Below are 21730 nucleotides of genomic sequence, written 5' to 3' on the forward strand. Positions count from 1 at the left end.
ACGGCTCCACAAAATCTTTGAAATACTTTTCACAAGAAAACTTTATTTACCAAAAATGTCCAATCTTTTTTACAAAGGCACAAAATATTTGCAAGGATGTATCGTCAACCTCTGGTTCACGATATCCATACATATCCTACTTATTTGCAGGCGCCCTCGCGCAATATAGACAAAACTCTACCCAAGCGTGCCAAAATGGAGCGCTTGCAGTCGAATAGGCAGCGATTGTTGTAGGTGCGATTATCAGATCCACAAATTGGTGCCAAACTGCGATCGCAGATACAAGTTGCCAAATCGTCGTCCACCTCATCAGCAGCTACGTCAGCTAACTCATCAGCCTCTACTTCAGCTAACTCATCTGCGGCAACATGGCTCTTAACTTCCGCCAGGGCAGCACAAGCGCCCGAACGGGCCAACGTCAAACTGCGACCCTTGAGGCTTAACTTCTTGCGTGCGCATTCAAAGAGGCACTTATTGCTGTAGGTTATCGAATCGGAGCCACAGACCGGTGAAAATATGCGACCACACATGCATCCATCCTCGGAGCCATTAACAGGAGCAGCTTCAGCGTCAATACTGGCGTACGATTGGTAAATGGCACAGCACAGCAAAAGGAGCAGGCTGATAGAAAATTTCATTGAAAAGTGCATTTTGCACGGAATAACTTTGTTCTTGAAAATGCGTGTATTTTTGCGAATATGCTCGAATAAACTGAAGGTAGCTAAGATATAGGCTATGTATGGTACCAGGTTCTTTGTTTTTTTTTTTTTTTAACACGGGCTACTGTTTTATCAGTCCCGCAATTGATAATTTAATGGGTGCTTGCAATGAGGTATGAGAAATTATAAAAATCATAATTAACTTACCGGCAAATATGCGGAAAAGGGTAGTTACAATTAGCAATTAAAATAAATATGTAGATATGTTCAAATTGACAACATTATACAGTAGCAAATAATCATTAAATGTAATTATGTAGTCGTATCAGCTGCTAGCGTTCGCATTTTTCTTTACTTTAATGCGAATTTTTTAAAGTACCATCAGCTACCAGTCACCCACTATATCGTAAATTCCCACAACAGTTTAATCTTGCCGTCAACTAATCAGCACTTGAAACCTTTTAAGCAATAAATGCTCATATATCAAACTTTGCTTGCGTATGTGAAGCTTTGGAATAAAGAGTTCTTCAACGAGTGCAAACAATTCGCACACATTTCTCTATTTCGCATTACCATTTAAGTGGAAAGTAATTTTTCCTCCTGGATATGACAAACACCTGCTAATGTTTTTCAAATATTTACAGTTGCTAATTGTTATTAATTCTGGTTTCCTTGGAATTTCTCCGTTTTCCTTTATTTTTCCTTCAATTAAAATACTTGTCAATAAACTATAGTTTTGAGTTTCTATCTTCAATTAAGTTACTCGAATGAAATTAATTACGCCCCTCTCGCACGACAATCTGTCGCCTATGGCTAAGGCACGGTTGCTCTGCGTTGTGCAGCTTAATCCGCATTTAATTCGTTCATATCAAACGTGGTTGTCATATACCGGCATGTGTGTAATTGCAAATAATGGCTTTCTGAATACCCAGAGGAAAATATGAAAATCTGTAATGTTGGAAGATAACTTAAAGTTTCAGTATTTGAGAAGGGTAGTGACAGAAAATACTTCACACCAATTATTTATGATAGGGTAATGTTTTTGTTTTTAATTTTTTTTTACTGTTGGTGCTACTGGTTTTGGAAAACTTAGTCATGGGGCTATACTCAGTTGAACAATAGCGTAATAGTGATCCAAATATTTTGTGCATTCGCGCATTAGGTGATTCTTTCGATGAACATAACCGGCCATCTGGGGCAACGATCAGCCGTTTGGTGCAGAAATTCGAAGAGGCTGGATCGGTGTAAAACGTGACAACACCCGCGCATATTCGTTTTTGTTTTTTTTTTTGCTGGTGAAGTCGTTGGACCTCACTTCTTCGAAAATGCTACCGATAACAAACTTTTTATGGCCTGACTTGCCACATAGGGCATGAAATAATGGCCCAATTGCGAACGAAGGTCTCAGAGCGTATTATGTCATGAAAAAACGAGTTCAAATTTCCGCCGAGGTCTTGCAATTTGACACCATTGGACTTTTTTCCCTCGGGGCTACGTAAAAAGTATGGACCATGCCAATAAACCCGTGAGGATTTCCGAAAAGTAGAACGAAATCATAAACAGCCCGAACTATCCCAAAAGTAATGGAACATTTTGATATGCGCGTCTTGTGTGGTGGACATTTAACGGATGTTGTGGTTCTAAGACTAAAAAACCTTCCAAAATAAAAAAATGTCAACCCATTTTATTGGGTTTTGTGTATTTTAACTCCTACCATTAGCGGGTTTTTTGAATTTTATTTTTAATAAGTTACATGCGAGTTAATCAAATAGAATATTTTTATGGGGTTAAACTGTTCTTGTATCAAATTTTTTGTCGATTACACTGTCGTACAAAAATTTTATAACATCAAAAATTCTACGGAAATCATATACCACAAGTTCATAACCAAATAATTGTATAATAAATAGTGTATAAGTTTAGGTAATAGCAGTTATTTTATTAACCGCTCGGTATCGACTAAATAGCCGTTCACTTTCGACTAATCACTTACCACCGAGTATTCGGAAAATCGAATAGGGGCTGTGGCTCATAATAAGGTTATTTTTATTCGCGCGATTGGATTTTCTCAATAAGCATATGTGAGTAATTGAAAAATATAAAAACAACCAAAGTACTTAGATTGAAGAAAAACAACTAGTCGAAAAATTTAAAATTAACGGTTAGTCTACAAGTTGTTTGCGGTTAGCGGTTAGACGAAAAAATTGAAAGTAGAAAGAATGATTCAGTGAAGTCGACCAATTTTCAAACTACTTTTGCTAATCTATCAACCGATTAGTTGACTATTCGATTAAGAAGAGTTCTATTTCGGACGTGCCTGCTTCCTAGATAGCAGTGAAAGTAGTATTCCTTTCATGAAAATATATGGGAAATCCTCCTGAATTGTGAAGGATTTCACGAAATCTCAGATTTCAATGCAGAGTAGTTGGTTTTATTTAAAAATCAATAAAATTTCAGTCAATACCATAATGGAAGGTACAGAACTATGGGTTGGCATAGCCATAATGGTCTGGAAACGGAAGGTGCTAGGTTTTCACAGGGTTTACGCCGAATGGGAAGCCGCATCCTCATGTGGGAACTCCGCAAGGGCTGTCCTATCTCCCATACTTTGGTTTTTAGCAGTTAACAGGGCTCTCAAAGCGTTCGTAGACACAGCTTCTGGTTCATTAGCACTCCATACTTTTCACAAATGGTTAAAGAATGTAGCGCTCAGTATAAATGCGACCTAATGCGGTTTACTTAAAATTACAAAGTAATACCGAATGAAAACTTTCATGTCAAGGAGAGTGGGGAAAAAGGCTTGATTGGCGCCTTACGTATGATAGAAGATGCTAAGCAACATATATATTGATTACGTTTTCGGTTTTTATTCGATATACTTTTTGGAAACAGATGTCACGCTATCCAAAGTTATTTGAGATTGCCACACTATTAAAAGTTCGCATCAGTTCATACTAGCTAAATAACTAGTCAGCCTTTAGCTTTAGTTATGATAGACAGAAATACTGTAATATTTTGCGCCGGACACTCAAAGAAGACGTTTCGATACCAATTTTGAATTTATTAAAGTGTTTTTAAGTTTTATGTAAGTTTGTTTCCGAAATCAACTCTCACTGGGTAATAAACTTAGCTACATACCATGTGGCTAAAATATTTGATATAGCCATTTCGGCTGATGTGTATTCTAAATATATCGCACACGTTTAAATGTATATAAATTAATACATATGTACGTATATAAATACTTGTCCACTGATAACTGTATGTGTCATATTACTTATTGTTGACTCAGATTTATATCACTGCTGAGATTGAAGAAAGGTGAATACGAAAAGGGTCAAATTACTAGAAAACCTGTTCATTCATTTCCTTAATTACAGTCATAAGTCGAGTGATGGTAATGGTAGAAAATTTGCACTAAGCACCTATTTAGCTAATTAATGCGAAATATTCTTCTTATATATGCATTACTTATGTATTAGTATACTATGTCTGTTTAAAAATAAATTTGATGTAAGTGGCACGCACAGTACGCCTCTGATTTTTGGCGTAAATTCCAAAGCAAGCGAATGCGAACCGCGTTCCATTACTAAACCTTTTCTTAACGGACTTTAGACCTTAACTTTGCTTTTTTGAAAATGGGTATACATGCGTGCTCAGAATTTATGAGTCGAAACTGAGTTATTATTTTGACTCATTTTGTTGAAAGTTTATTTATAATCAGAATTATAGTCCATTTCCACCAAGCCTTAACTGGAGTGTATGCCACTCGAAGGGAGTAATTGCTCATATTAAGTAAAATCAAACGAAAGTAAAAACGCAAAAAGTAAGAAATAAACCTTGCACATAAAAAACCCAAGCTAAAATTCTTGTAAATTATCTGCGCTCTTAACTGCAGTTAAGCTTTTTGGTGGAAATGTGCTATTATAAACAATATTTGTTTTTAAGACTAAGAAAAGAGGCATACTAAAGACCCTAATATGACACTTAACTTGAACTCGTATTGGCGTGTCCTGCTAAAAACGGGAAATATACTCTTTTCTGACTCTTTATTAAGCTAAGAATTAAGGTTACAACCAGTGATGCCACAAAGATTTTTAATTTTTTACCAAACCTCTAAAAAAAAAATTACCAAACTCAGAAAAAAATTACCAAATTTTTATGAGCATAATATTCTAAACAAATTGGAAATTATTTTTCGACGTATGTAGATAATACACCACGTCTGGGATTGTGGCCAGCTTAGATCTATTTATATTTTTCGACCGAAAAATGAGTTCTTCCCATTCTTTTATGACAAACTCATAAAAAGGCATGATGTCGCTGCCGCGTTCAAAAAATTCATAGCACCATCGACTGAGCGTTTAGATAACGGAGATGAACAATTTACAGCTGTGGTTGTCCTTTTCAATGTGTTCCGACTATAACAATTCACAAATATTTTTAATGGCCGGTTGTTCAATGTATTTAACCGGAGCTTCTACCTCCGATTTGTACTAATCAGACATTGAACAATCGGCCCTAAAACATAAAACAAAAAAATCGCTCAGAGATTTACATACAAACATTTAAAAGGTTTTTAATAGTTCATTTCTACTGCAGTTTATGCCTATTGGAAAAAAAAACAGATTACAACTCGAAGGAGGTAGTTGCTCATATTAGGTACAAGCAAATGAAAGGAAAATAACAAAAACGAATAAATAAACATTGCAGATCACCTCTTGTTAAAAATATCTAAACTCTTAACTGTAGTTAAGCGTTTGGTGGAAATGGGCTGTAACATACAGTCTTTTACATAATTTATTTTACATACCTTAAAACCAAAACATGAAACCAGCAAATGTATCGTTAAACGGTAGATAAAATTTACTTTTACTATTTTATAAGTGGGTCACATTCGTATTTAATCGCAAACTTTTAATTAGTCCCTTGAAATTATTTTCTTTCACCATTGGTTCCGGCAGGTAAAAATGATCCAAAATCCAGATTTGTGGGACTGTAGGGGCTGTGATCGAGCCGCCATATTGGGAAAATGGGTGGTTTCCTGCTATATTGCAAACTCATACTAAAAGTTCTGAGTTGTCAAGGCAAATTGTTACATTAAAGAGCCCTTTCAATTTTTGGCTCTCTTAAGGTGTAGATACATACATATGTAAGTACATAAGCAAACTTTTTTGTTTTGTGCAATCGTCAGAAGGTTCAAAGTTATAAATTTTTATAAGTAATAAGTTACTATTAAAAACTTAAAAGAAAATACTTACGTTAAAAAATACCAAATTGAGAAAAAAATTAGCAAATTACCAAACTCCTTCTAAAAAGAAAAAAATTACTAGTTTTGGTAAAAAATTACCAAAGCGGCAACGCTGGTTACAACTCAAAATTCTGAGACTTTTCTGACTCTGAGTCCGAATTCAAAAATTTGTATTTCTCTTACCAACAACTATGTTATCAATATAAACAAATTCAATGAAAAACTATTTTTTTAACAAATTATTTTTCTCTTACTTTTCAGTCGCCAGCACACCTGAGAGTATACCAAAACGTGAACGTGACGATCCACCCACCGGCGGCAGTAGTGGTACAGTTGGTGGTGGTGGCGCAACACCGATTGGCTCAACAAGTGGCAGCCTAACAAGCGATAGACGCTCAAAATCAGATAGTCCTACTGGCAGTAGTAGTGCGGCATTAATAGGCAGTGGTTTAGGTACATTCACGAGTGAGGAAATAAGCAACACAACAACAACTACAACAGCGCATACAACAAATAGCGGCACAGTTGAGAGCGTGACGATCAATGGTCAAATTGGAAGTAAGTTTAGATAACCCTAAAACAAGAAAGTTATACAATGAGAGATGAGCACACATCAATACTTTTTCCGAGTTTATGTATAGTACACAAAAAAATCTATATATAGCGTTTCACTAATCTTATATATAAAAATAAGTGCACGTTTTTGGTGTGACCTCATAATTTGAGAACGGCTTCACCGAATTCAACCAAATTTATGTGGCATATTCGATCTATCATGCAGATGGTTTATGTGGAGTTTGCACAAATTTGGAAAAGGGGGCGTGGCACCACCCATACTAATAAAATATAAAAATAAGTGAACGTTTTTGGTGTGACCATATAACTTGCGAACGGCTTCACCGAATTCAATCAAATTTATGTGGCTTATTCGATCTATCATGCAGATGGTTTATGCGAAGTTTGCCCGAATTCTGTGGTACCACTCACACTAACTAAAATATTAAAATAAGTGAACGTTTTTGGTGTGACCTTTGAGAACGGCTTCACCAAATTCAACCAAATTTGTGCGGCATACTCGGGCTATCATGCAGATGGTTTATGTGGCGTTTGCTTGAATTCGGAAAAGGGGGCGTGGCGCCTCTATTTTATATATAAAAATTAGTGAGTTAGCTTATAACTTGAGAACGGCTTCACCGAACTCAACCAAATTTATACAGCATATTCAAGCTATCATGCAGGTGGTTTTTATGAAGTTTGCCCAAATTCGTAAAAGGGGGTGTGGCACCTCCCATACTAACTAAAATTTTTATATTGTATATCTCTTGAAATATTTGTGGTAGAGTATTGGAAATTGGTATAGAGGTATACCAAATAATTTCATATTCATGGAGAAAAATGGGCGGTATTGGAAAAGAGGGCGTGGCACCTCCTATCTTACATATAAAAAATGAGTGCAAGATTTCAACCAAATTTATACGGCGTAGTCGGGTTATTATGAACTTAGGTTTGTCTTATGTTTCCCCGAATTCGGAAAAGGGGGTGGCACCACTCATACTAACAAAAATTTTCTTCTGGTATATTTGAAATATTTGTGGTAGATTACTGGAAATTGGTATAGAGACATATGAAATAATTCCATACTCATGGAGAAAAATGAGCGGTATTGGAAAAGGGGGCGTGGCACCTCCCATCTTAAATAAAAAAAAAATAAGTGCACGAATTCTACCAAATTTAAACGGTATATGCAGATGGGTTATGTGAAGTGTGCCCGAATTCGGTCCAGCGGTTCATGATCTATAACAGTTTATGTCTGTTACATGAACCACGTATATGGTACAACAGCAGATACATGAAAAATCGAAAACATAGTGAAAAATTGTTGCTATGATGTGCTGTGTTTATTTTTTCTTCGGATAAATATCAAGTATAAACATGGCTGCAATATAGTAAAAAAAAAATTCAAATAGAAAAATTCCAGGATTTTTCATTCATTTTTCAATATTTGGTGTAGAGAAGCACACCGGGGTACCGCTAGTAGAGTATAAAAAGCAATCGTTTAGGTATAAAAATTTCGTTTTAAACTTTAGAATGCAAAATGCAATGAATTTTAATTATTTTATATAATAAATTTTGGGCCTTTGCCGTTCCAGCATTAGCCTTTAGTCATTAGCTATTTCATTACTCATTCAGTTCATCAGCCGTTCACCATTCTGCTGCTAAGCACTGAAACGCCGTTATTTCACACTAACACCCCAAAAATGTATGCAAATTTTTATTTTCCCCTCCTTATTTGTTTTTTTTTTTTCTGCATTCTGATTTAATTGGCTTGGCTGGCTTTTGTGTAATAATAAAAAGCAACTGAGCGCTTCTGTAAATCCCAAAAAGAACATCTAGTTAACAGTGTTCCACACTTTATGCTCCAACAGTAATTGTGCGTAGGGGCGTATACGCGACGTTGTTGGCTATTAAATGAATACAAATACATATTCCCAATTTATTACCGACCACCATAGAAAAGCATAACAATAAATTTCATTTTCTTCATAGACGAAGAAAAAGCATAAATAGGCAAGAAAAAGAATAAACAAAAACCAAGGCTCGCACCGCCCACAGTGGGCGTTGTTGTAATTTTAGCTTCCTACAACTGATTGTGTGCCTTGGTGTATGCATGCACGCACGCCTGCACATGCAAACAAACAAGCACTTACAATTATTCAGATTTGAAGAAGCTGTTAATAAAATGTAACCTGAAAATATAAGCGTTGGGGTTGACTCAAAGGCAGTGGGTTGCTCATAAAATCGTTTTATATTGCATGCCTTCAGGCAAAACCGAACCGATTGTATTGATTGCATTGAGTTCTCCATACAATGAATGCTTGGCAAAGTGAAAAAGCCACAATTCAAAGATTAGATGCTGTGCTTCAATGGACAAGGGGCATTCGAAGAATTTTCTTTATCCTCTTATACTGCACTCATTTTTCCTAACAAGGCAGCCTACGCGGCGATTTGTGGGCATAAATATAAATTTTTGGAAACTCATTTATCAGCATTCCTTTCGTCGCAGCAAATTTTTAACGGTCTCAATAAAACAAATATTCGAGCCCTTATGAGTGCTCGTTTGTAGCGCTTACAACCAAAGAAAAAGTTAAAAATAATACGCACACATATGTAAATATTGATGGCTGATTGGAAGATCGACCTATGTATCTCGACAACCAGTTCGAAAACGCCGTATCTCAGAGAACTTTTCAAGAACGCCCTATTTCAGAATTTTACTGAAAAACACCCTATCTCAGAATTCGGTTCAAAAATGAAAATACATTGAAAATGTGCTGAGATAGGGCGTTTTTGAACCGAGTTCTGAGATAAGGCGTTTTTCAAAAAAGTTCTAAAATATTACTGGGCATTTGAAATGAAACTTTGTAATAAAGATAAAAGAGAAGATGAAGAAAGAAAGATATAATAAGTTAATTGTAAAAACAAATATTTTTAAAGCAGGTCATCGGGAAGTTGGTCAAAAATTGATTGCAAGATTTGCCCCTAATAAACATACATACATACAGAGCAAGTTAAATAAAAGCTTCTTAAAAAGATGAAGATAAGAAGTGAAAGGAAAACTAAAGATAAAAAAGCAAATGAAAGCAATAACAAATACATATACATAATAATTAGAGTAATTGAAGGGTTAAGAAAATATATATTAAAATTGTTCGATTAAAAGAGAACCATCAACCATTTTGTTATCAAAAGTTATTAAGTCATCGAAATTTATTGAGTGATCAAAGTTAATAGTTATCGAAATATATCGGATTATCAATGTTTATTGAGTTATCGAAATGTAGCGATTTATTCAAGTTGATCAATATTCATAGAGTTATCGAAATCAAGAGAGACACAGAAACTCATTTGTCGAAATTTGGCGATAGTTGTCGAGTTATAAAAATTTCTCTGATTTTTTAAATTCGTCGATTTCATAAAACTTTTCAAGTTATCGATATTTATTGAATTCTCAATACATAACGGGTCATCAGAATTTATAGAGTTAGCGTAATGTATCGAGTTCTTTCAACTTATCTAGTTATCGAAATTTATTGGTTTATCGCAATTTGTTGGTAGCTATCGAAATTTTTCGGCTTATCGAATCGAAGTTTTCGCAATTTCCGAAATAGGTCGAGTTATCCAAATTTCTGGGGTAATATAAGTTTATCGAGTTATCACGTTTTGCCGATTTATTTATCGTCGGTGACACTGCAAAACGTTCTATGTCACTTATTACCTTTGGTGCTTAATTGATGTCTTATCTGTATCTGATCGCTTCTAGCAATCGTTCATCTTCATTAGGCAAAGGAAGACAGTTTTGTCATTCGTGTATTAGGGTGTAACGATTTGCAGATGCATCCGGTGCAAATAAAAGGCCATATAAGTGTCAACGGTTCTAATAGACATAGACCATTTTGCAGTATCACCGACGATATTTTCATAGAGTTACCAGAGCGTATCAAGTTATCGAAATTTTCCCATCTCTATCGAAATTTATGGAGCTATATATTGAGTTGTCCAAGCTTATCAAATTATCAATATATATATCGAGATTTGTAAACTTTGGAGTTATCTAAATTTATGGACACTTATCGAAATTTTTCGAGTTACAGAATTTTATCGAGTTAGTAAAATTTAGTGTTTTTGAAATCCATCAAGTTATAGATAAATATGTATAGAAGTGTCGAAATTTATCGACTAACTGGAATGTATCGAGTTATCAATATTCATAAAGTTTTTGAAATTTGTTTGGTTAAAGATATTTATAGAGGTATTGAAATTTATCGAAATATATCGATTTAATGAAGTTTGTTGATATCTAGCAAGGTTTATCGAAATACATATGTCGAAATTCGTTGATAGGCATCGTTAGGAAATATTTAGATTGTGTATATTCTTTAATTTGAGTCGTACTTGATTTGACAACAAGTTACAACAACAAAATGGACTAGAGAACAACAATTTTTAACCAGATAACCTGATAATCAGGCAGGTGTGAATACCCCAAGTACACATTTTTTAGAGTTCAAAATTTAAATCTCTTCATAAGCATTCATAATTCCTTACAACACACGACATGCAACACTTAAACAATTCAATGTTTAGACATTTTAATTCCGTGCTTTGGTATTTGTTTTCGAATAATTATTTTAAAAATACATAGAATTTTAAATATCCATTTTGCTTTATACTCTTACAGGGCACGGCTCACTCACCATTGTACGACGTTCAAATAGCCGCAAAAGCTTTATACAACTGGACGCACAACAACAAAATATTCTCACATCGCCATCAACAGCCGCAACAACTCCTGTAGGTGGCCCTCCACATCCCCAGCAACAAACACAACAACCATTTACCGGCATAACCGCCGATTTAGCTGCCCAATTACTTTGCAGCAGCGACAAAAGGGGTCAACAGGGAACAGCATCAAGCAGTGACAATCGCTCCAAAGATAACAGCAAAAATAGCAATACTTGCGATAGCCGTTTTGAAGTTGAATCGAACGTTTCGGTTTCACCGAACGTAACAACCACCGGCATCGCAAGCCAACAACAATTAAGGCACAATTTAGCAGCTGTTCGAGGAGTAGGTACACCTAGCACCGCTACTGTTGGCTTCAGTAGTAATAATAACGCCACCGCCGCCATCAACAACAACAATTCCGACAACAACGCCAGCAATAAGTACAGTAGTATCGCCGCCAATACCGCCAATAGCTGTATAACCACCAGCATCGTCACCAACAAAATGCAATCATCACCACCGAGTTCACCAAATACGGGCGATATTCGTGCGGCCATGCGCGACAATGGAGAAGATGAACGCGCGTTGGAGGTGACAGCAGCAACGGTCGTTGCGGATACGTCAGCAGCGAGCCTGGATTTGGCAACTGAAAATTTACCAGCTGTCGATACACCGGACGCTTGCGATAAGGCAGCCGTAAGGTGCGTATAGGAAATAATATGTATGTACATATGTACATATGTAAGTTGTCGACCACGACACGGTTAGCTGTGTGCGCTACCATTCCGCGTGGCCGGGGTTCGAGCCCAGGTTTCGACTTACATTAAAAACAATAGAAAAAGAAAAAAATTCTAATAACGGTCGCTACTCGGCAGGCAATGGGAAACCTACGAATGTATTTCTCAGATTCTCATAAAAATACATTCGCCGTTCGGAGTCGGCGTAAAGCTGTAGGTCCCTCCTTTTTGTATGACAACATCAAGGCCCACGCCACTAATCGGAGGAGAAGCTCGGCCAAACACTTACCAAAACAATACCTTCTGAACTGTATAGAATCTCGCTTCTGCAGGGTCACCGTCTCAGTAAATGAATAGATGTTAATGTCGTATCCTTACCAAAGGCGGCAAAGCTTGAAACATTTACCTAAGCTCATATCCCCTTAAATCCATTTAGACAATTTTGCATCAGCACAATATCAATCTAATGGAACGGCCTCTGAACAAGAACCAATTGGGCTATGAGCCCGGCAAATATGCCGAAACGGTCATTCATAGAATCACAGTAAAAAATGTACAGTGCTCTGGAGTCTAAAAATATAAACCTCCATGTCCTTGTTTCTGTGGCTTTCCACAATTCATCTTATAGGGCTAAAGAAGATGGCACTTTAAACAATGGCAGAGGGACCACTATCAATCAGTTGAAACTTGGGATGGAAAAGGCGCCCGCAGGCGCCGGCTTTCAGGTTTTGGATTCTTAAAGTCGATTAATCCCTTGTGGTAGTCGACTTTATGATTTAAATTGACTTTTTGAAAATAAATTAATACCTGCCTTTATTAAAAAGTTAATGAACATAAAATTATAATTTTTAATAATTCAAAAAATTATATTTTATCAATTTATTGCACCTGCTTCGGCACTGAAATTTAAAACTAAATACTAAAATTAATTAATTCTGAAAATCACATACATTCATCGACTTAATTATCAATGTTTGAGCACTGAACCCATTATAAAATGGGATTCGTTATAAAATTGTGTGTAGTCTTGAGCGCATGTTGCTGAACTCCGTTTATTTAAATACAGTAATGCTACATTTTGAATATTTCATTACTGAAGTGGGTTTACACTACTGCAATACGACGTTTTAACTTTAATATTAGGTAATTATATTACCATCATTTACTTAAGTAGTAGACAAAAGTCGAAAAGTTATCGAGTGAGAGTCGATTCGATTCGACTTCAAGCGAGAGAACTCGATTCCAAAAAGTCGATATTTTTCAATAAAAAGTCGATTTTTGACTAAAATCAGAGTCGACCTTTCCATCCCTAGTCGAATTCTATACAGGCGAATTGGTTATCTGCTATCAGGGCTGCCTGTGGAAACCATTTCGATCGTTATACAAAAAGCTCGGTGTACCGCACAAAGCAGGTCCTAAACCAGGGGATAATCCATAAATCATACCAACAATTATTCTGGTAGGTACCTCATCAGATGATAGCACAGTTCACGCTTCCACCCCAGACATCAGGATGCGCATCATGACAGACTTAAAGCTCAGTTAGTCTAGACTTAACTTAATTTAACATACCATAAGCAATCATCAATGAGCAATATTCTTTTTTTCATAGAGATGTATGTACATTGGATCCTTGGCTACAAACTTCGTCCCCATTCTTCTGCTAGAATTACGTAATGGTTGAATTTTATTTTCAAAGAACTATTTTGTCTATTTTTTCTAAGATAAGTGTAACCAACCTTTTTTCTAATAAAATGTCTAATTATGACTAAGCTCTTCTATTACTTAGCAGAGAAACACACCTATTAATTAAAATTATATGAAAATTGGTATTAAGGGCTCTTATTTTCATATAGTCGAAAAACTGAGCGACGTCGGGTACTCTGCTAGTATTTATGTATAAAACAAATCGAAACTAATTTTTTTCAATCGAGTTATTGAGCATTGTACCACGATTTGTTTGTAAGGAAAAATGAAAACAAATTTTTTATCAAATCAATATGTATGCCAAAAGTTAAAAGGCGACAAAGTAATGAACCTTATTTGCATAGTCCCTCTGGATGATCGACAGCACAATATTTGAAGAGTTTTAATTTCAATTTAGTCGAAATGTAGAAACTGTACTCATAATTTCTAATTTTTGCTTTATTAAATTAATCTACTGTCATTCTATTACAGATTGCGCTGCTTATTGCATTTAATAAATACCGGCGAAATTTCAAATGACATTTTGCAACGCAACCTTCATTATGCGGCACGCGTGCTCGAAGCTGTCTTTCTCGACGAGTCCAAGTAAGTATTTTTGTTTCCGAACTAGAATTGTTAATCAGCTAAATCGTAAACTAAAGTCGTCTTAGAAAGAAAATAGTTTCTTTCTTAAATGATGAAAATGTTTTTAAAATTACATGAATCAATCAAGAAACAGGCGAAAGCATTTATATTAGGAATCATTCGAAAACTACGGAAGTGCAGAAATGATCCAATGATGAACAAAATTTCTAAAGAAACTATGCAAACATATCGCTTGCTTCGAGTGAAAAGGATAAAGTTATTTTTTTATTTCTTTCCGTTTCAATTCAACGAAAAGCAAATTTGCTAAGTCCAAAAGCGACAGAGGAAATTCGATAATGCCAAAATAGTACGAAATATTTTAATTAACATCGAATTCTTCTGATTCGTACGGAGTTTTGCTTTGCTTTAAACGCGTAAGAAGGTTTATTCAAAGTCTTGCAAAATACCTGAAAAAAATAACTGTAAGAAGTGTTTTCCTCTCCTATAAAATTTGTAAAAGATGGGCCTAGCAACTTTTCACTCTAAGCTGGCGATATCTGAAATACTTATGCAAATGTAATTTAATAAAAATCGATTTTCGCTAAGCTTAGGCTTATAGCCCAATTCAGTATCGGTGACAAAATTTTTTTTACTGACAAATTTAAACTTTTTCGTATATTTTTCCGTTTAAAGAACTGTGACAAGAATTTTTCACTGACACAGAATAGGACCGTTAAAACAGATCATTTTTGTTACTTTTAAAATCGAAAAACTTAAAGCAGAATTCACTAATCAGTGCATTCGTAGTAATAAAGTTTTTTCCATATCTCCTGATTTTCAAAATGATCATTAATTTGCGCCATATGTTGGAAAAAAGATTTCACCAAATTTTCAAACCGAAATTACACATCATAGTTTAACAAACCAAAGCTTCTTTGAAATCAGGCCAATTGAAATAAGAAATTCCGCACTCACCTCGACGCCATACTCATTGGCTGCAAGATGGCATAGTCAAAACCAATAAAAAAAACTTATAAAGTTATTTTACTACAAAAATTACACAAGTTGAACGTTCAGCTGGCTTGCGTAGCTTTTTGTAGAAAACTAAGCGCTTAAAGTCTTGCAACAAATGAGCTTTTGTTAGGTGCTTCATAGGCGATTACAATATAATTTTTAAGTAGGTACTTTTGAATGGTTCTAAAGCGCATTAGGTAAACCTGAAAATATGTTCAACTATTTTAGCATTTCAATTGAGTAAATATACATACATAAATATAAATTTATTCGCATCACTGTGTGTTTCACTTACATACCAAAAGGATTCATAAATTACTTCACTACTGTTTCATCCACCACTCGTCTCATCTTCTCGTCTCATTTTAATTTTATAAGTGTTATTTATTATGTAATAAATGTAAGGTGTTCTAAAATCATAATTAGTAAACTGAAAAGCTTCAACAACTTCGTATGTATTTGATGTTGTATGTACGAAGAAGATTCAACAGGAGCTTTCACTAAATTTGTTTCGAACTTTCATCCAAAGTAAATGTGAAAGCTTTATCATATGATGTTTTTCTTGTTATATGTACTTATGTGTATCAGAAAAATGTATTTAGTTTTTATTACTAAAATGAATGTTCAAACAAAATTTGTAATATCAAAATTTTCCTGGACTTTTTCTCCATTTTCTATTCATTTGTGTGTATATTTACGTATACATACATATGTATGTATGTATATCCTGTTTCCTAACTAAAACGAGAAGAAGATCATCTGCTCTTAATGAATGTTCCAAACGGGGATCTTCTTCTAAAATTACCGCTCAAACTTCTAATGCAGAGTAAGTCTTAGTCTGACTGACATACAAATCTACACAAGTATGTAGCTTCCCAGTTACACAAAAAATTTTATGTATCAACATTTTATACTAAATGTGTATAATTTGATATTAAATCATTTTATTTTCTACTCTGTATTAATAAATATAGGAATATCTATAGCTAAGTATGTTGTATATATGAAATATGTCCTCTTTCTTTACTTATGTGGCTTGGAATTACATTTTTCATATATCGTACTGCACCCTCATTCTTTCGTTCATTCATACATCGCAGCACTTTCATTTTCCTGCGCTTATAAGGTGCGTATCACAATTATAACATTTTTCTTTCTTGCCTCGCCAGTGCTTTGTAATTGTGATATACACTATACATAAATACTAAGGGTGGTACATATACAAACAATAAAAAATTATATATACTTAAATGATAAAAATATATTTAAGAAATCAAGAATATTAACATCTTTTTGAATGGGTTTTCAAAGAATTGTTTGATAGCGTATTGGACTTAGTATTCCAAAAGCGGCAATAAATAGCAAACCTTTCTCTACTTAGTCCTAGTTAAAACCAGCCAAAAATTTAAGCTTTCCTGGTATTGGTGGGAGTAAATATTTTGTTGCACAATTTTCTATATGCATCTCTGCACCGAAAATAAAGTTTTTAAAACATTTCGCTGACGCCTTTTTGCCAGTTCGAGCTCGTTATGAGTATATTGGCTGCAATGATATTGTGATCTGAGTCGATGTTTGGTCTTCGGATCGTACGCACACGATCGACTTGGTTCCTCGTCTTTCGATCTAAAAGCAGCCATGTAGCTTGATCAAACATTTTATACTGAAATCCAGAGCTGCAATAATATGAAAAGGATCAGCCTCAGTCTATTATCGAACGATGAAACAAAAGACCTTGACCACCCTGGCATTGAAAGTACACAGCACGATTTTTTTCCCTGTTTTTTCCCTACCCTTCCCGGTCCATTCCATTCCTTGGACGGCGGTAACATCTGCCTTGGTCTTCCCGAGGACGTAAAGCAGTCAGGTAGAGACATCTTACCCATTAAGGGTACTGATATTTCGCTACAGGCTTATTATGCGTGGCGGGTTCCAAACCCAGCGCGCACCTATAATTGTTTTGTTGGATACTTGTTTACACAACCAGCCGCTTGCACAGGGCAGACACCCACTTTCTACAGCTACTAATTGTGAACAGGCGCTGCCGATTTCAGTGGGCCCTCAAACTGAATAAATCAGAGTAGTCCAACTAAGACTTATTATTTGTTTTTTTTTTTTTTTTTTGCAGTGGCCCAAGCCTCTACACATGCTGATTACCGCATCTTGTGCATGGGTTACTCGCTTTTTTTTAAGAGTATTGTATTTGTACCACACCTTGTTATTTACTCATCAAACATCAAAAATGATTTTAAGTGAGTTTTGTAGGAAAGAAAGCAATAAGCACTAAGTTTCACATGACTTTGACGTTTATTACTTTTATAAATTTCAATACAAAAAAATTAATTATTTAAGCTGCAATAATTTCTGAATTATCTTTAATGAGCGCAACACAAAAACTATATAAGGATATTACAAAAACATATGCCAAAAAGCAGCATTTCCTTTTGAATAACCTACTTACAGACTTTTACACTACTACTTGAGTTCGAATCGTTGCTTTAAACAATTTGTTTCTCTTGCCTAAAACTCACTTAAAATTTCTTGCATTTAAATAGCAATTTTAATTTTATGTAATTTCCACTTAGAATACTGAAAGATGAATGGTCCTAAAAATGATTAGATTTTTGTGCAACAAGAATACGATATATACCTAAATATGTATGTAATTGTATGTAGCGCTTTAGGCTCTTAGCATTTAACTAATTAAATGATTTCAATTTATTTGCTCTCTGCTCGTGAAAGGCCTTGAAATGCCACTGAAATTTATCGCCCTACCCCTTCTAACTACTTTGTGATTTCTTTATGTATACACTCGTATGTATGTAGATGTTTAAATGCAAAAGTGAAACTTTTTGCCGAGTTCTGTCAAAACTGCACGAAATTCAATTAAATCCCATTTCAGTTAAACTGTAGTTAGCCGCCCAATCAACCAAGAAAATGCGCAATTTAATTCAAAGTGTGACACAAAAGCAATCCATAAATTGGCAATGACCCGCAGGCAGTTTTGACAAAGTTCTAAAAGTCCAAAAAAGTTTAAGTTAAAAAAAAAATATTGTACAATGAATTTTCAACCACTTATCCACTTAGGAGGCACTCAACTTTATTAAATGTGATTTCCGTATTCGAATTTTGTACATATTTCTGGCGCTGTCATTCTACGAAAAAAAAAACTTTTGCGTGTTGTATAAAATAATATTTTTACATACATACATAAGTGACAGACGTTCATAGATAAATGGTTATTTTAGTTGTACTGATCCACAATGCCAAAGTTCCTGCTAGTCTAACAAAACAAAAACTTTAACAATAGAAAAAGTATGACTATATTTTCAACTCGATTTAAGTATTAGAATGTTTGAAAAATTCTATAAAATAAATTATCAATGGAAGTTTATGTGTATGCACTTATGCGCTCAACTCTACGAAATTTCCCTCCACAAACTCGTATCTACCCACCTTTGTACTTTCATACATTCTGTACTAAGTGCAATTTGAAGCATGTCCCTGTTTTCACTTCGGACATCCCTTTTACATATATCTTGAAAATGCATTGTCTACTTTTCAGTACTTACTTCGTTTGCAGAGGACAAGCTCTTGTTGCACTGCCCTTACTTCTACTACTCGCTCTTTTTCTGTCCCTCTATGTATCTCTCTCTCTTACTATGTTTCTTAGTTTTCTAAAACTATAAACTATTTTGGTGAAAATAGTCAATATTATTCCAAACAAATCTGCATAAAGTTTAGTGAACGCCATACATTCTGTGCTTAGACTTTTCATGGTTTGTTCACTTCAGAATCAACTTCAGCATTCGCATTAACTTACATACATAACTATGTATAGTGCATTGTCTCTTCATACTACATTACCATACATTACAATAATACATACATACTCGTAAATACATTTTTCATGGCACATCTGTAAATACAACGTTTTGATGTCAAAGTTCAACATCTTTTTTATTATTACTTGTAAAATAAGCAATGGTGCCTTTCAGCAGAAGCTATTGTGGATATATGTACATACATAGAAGTGGTAACCTAAGACGGGAGATCAAAAAGTTCACGAGATGGAGAGACTGCCTTGCAATTCTTGAGCACGCAATTTTTCTAAATAGACAAGTAAATCGCATAGAAATTGTATTCCGTGGCTCTTTACTAAGCCAGGAAAACTCCTCCGATCATTATGTAAATCTTCTAATAAGGACTGTTACCAGCAGGAAATAAAGTGAAAATAAGTGTCTTCATTAGGGCTACGACTTTTTTCATCCAAAAGTCTGTGCATGCACCATAGGTTGGCCCTTGGTCTAAGGCCCTGTAAATGTAAAATAACGTTGTCCCAATATAAGATAACTTTTATTGTGTTCTTAGGTCCCGCTCACTTCACAAATTGTATATTATTATATAAAACATTTATGATTTAACCAAGATTTGCAAAAAACTCTGACATTTCTCAACAAGGCCAATAGCTTACTCCAGACTACGCATTTCGAATATTTATATCCTTAACTCTTTCCAATTGACACTATTTTGCGAGCCCTTGCGAAAAATTTCTTGATTTCCAGAATGTTTGTCTATGAAAATGGTAACGCATACTTTAGCGAATCAAGCTATTAGCCAAAAAATAAATAAACGAAGTGAATCACTTCAATTGAAGTGAAAACGACAACCCTGGTTCTAATATATTTGCGAGACGTTTTGTCCAACAAAAACCGGTCTATTCCTTTATGATGATTTTTTCATGTCTAAGGTCAGCGCCTAATATCTAGATGATAGAACAAGAATGTTAATGGAGAATAAATCTTGGCCAAACTTTCGTGCAGAGTATTATAGAGTTCAGACGCCTCTCTCTGTATGATATACCGATATTCATCAATACCGCCAAATGGATTTCGGTTTTCACGAGTTTGTGGTTTCAAAATGGCTAAAATTTGTCATTAATTGTCACCAGGGCGACAAAGCACTTTTCCAACCAACCAAATGAAGTTAGATCTCTCCGAATCGGAAGTCCAGATACATTATTTTTTCTTTTTTTTTTTTTGTGGTATAAATCAACTAAATATATGAAAATTCCTGGGGTTCCTTTTGCTAGTTATCAGCTAAAATAATTCAAAAGGCGAAACAATTTCATATTTAATTTGAAACCTTTTTCTCTATACTCCATGAACTTTTTGAGCTCCCCTCAGAGGAGGAACCCAGCTTGTTGTTGAATTCTAATGTAGTTTTCGAATCGAAAATCAGGTTAGAGAACTATATTAAAGGAGAATGTCAATTAGAGAATATTAAAAAAAAAAACGCTAGACATTAGAAATGAATTAGAATTCAATGTTAGAATACGATTAGATATCTAACCTTTTTCTTGATATCGAGAACTATTACCCCTTTTTGTGGAGAATCCAGTCAACAGTCTTTTTAATCGTCTTCTTATCTTCTACCTTAGAGAAACACATTAGAATTGGAATCGCTTTCTAATCGTTCGCTAACCTAAATGTTTTTGGGTTTGCTCTTCTGAGAATATAAATCCGATATAATGCTAATTAAGGAAGAATACTTAAAAGTGTAATTTATGTCGAAGGTTTTTATATACCCAGCCCGGCTATCATTGACTTTATTATAGAAAGATAGATAGACAGACTTTAGGGTGTAGCAAGAAGCACTGTGACTTGAAAGATCTTTTGTATCCCGATATCTATGAGATTTATACATGCATATACATTAGGGTAATTCAGAAAAAAAATATTTGTTTTTTTTCCTCTGAACCATGCTCAAAAGTTTCGTTTAGACGCCAAAATAAGTTTCCGAAATTATGAGAAAGAAGATCATTTTTCGATAAGTCACCTCGGTCAAAAGTGATTCACCATCCTTTCGAATTTGACCTCGAATAACTTTTGTCCGAGTTGATTTATTTAAAAATGACACCCCACTTTTTTGGTAGAGCGTTCAATTCTCTACAAAAATACTCCACGATCTTTACAGTACATTGTACCGTTTGTTAAATATAAAAATCAGAAGTAAAAAAAAACTATTTTTCATGTGTTATTCTTATGGGGAATCGAAAAGTGCGATGCGGACATTCTTAGGGCCGGTTGTTCAATGTCTGGTTATCACTACCACCCAGTTAAACATCATTATCGACGATTACGACATCATGCATATGGCATGTGATCGATAAAGAAGACGTCCGGCCCTTAATATTAATATTAAAGGCTCATATTTTCTGACACTTATTTTGGCGTCTAAACGAAACTTTTGAGCATGGTTTCGAGGAAAAAAAAATTTAAAAAAAATTACTGAATCACCCTAATATACACTCAGAAAAAAGTCAGCCAAATATATTTCTACCAACACATGATTTGGTAACTATAACCAAATAATGTGACTATAACTAAATCATGTGTTGAGAAAAACATATTTAGTTGACGTAACTAAACTCTTTTCTCAGTGTACATTGCATACAAATAACCAAAGACGGATTCGCTTAAATTACTACTTATTAGTGCAGAAGAGATTTTTAA

The 21730-nt window shown here is 34.8% G+C and overlaps 1 protein-coding gene across 2 annotated transcripts in view; it reads left to right on the plus strand.

Annotated features, from left to right (window-relative positions):
• The window catches only part of LOC118740478 (calcium/calmodulin-dependent 3',5'-cyclic nucleotide phosphodiesterase 1), a 737853-nt gene that overhangs the window by 502693 nt on the left and 213430 nt on the right, over positions 1-21730 (plus strand). For both annotated transcript variants that reach the window (XM_036472036.1, XM_036472034.1), the window contains exons 2-4: positions 6172-6468; positions 11150-11897; positions 14112-14225. In XM_036472036.1, the coding sequence (XP_036327929.1) occupies positions 6172-6468; positions 11150-11897; positions 14112-14225 (1159 nt within the window). The remainder of the gene's footprint in view (positions 1-6171; positions 6469-11149; positions 11898-14111; positions 14226-21730) is intronic.

This window comes from Rhagoletis pomonella, unplaced genomic scaffold, assembly GCF_013731165.1.
Source record: "Rhagoletis pomonella isolate Grant_MI unplaced genomic scaffold, Rhpom_1.0 Rhpom_scaffold_00006, whole genome shotgun sequence".
In the NCBI taxonomy this organism is placed as follows: domain Eukaryota; kingdom Metazoa; phylum Arthropoda; class Insecta; order Diptera; family Tephritidae; genus Rhagoletis; species Rhagoletis pomonella.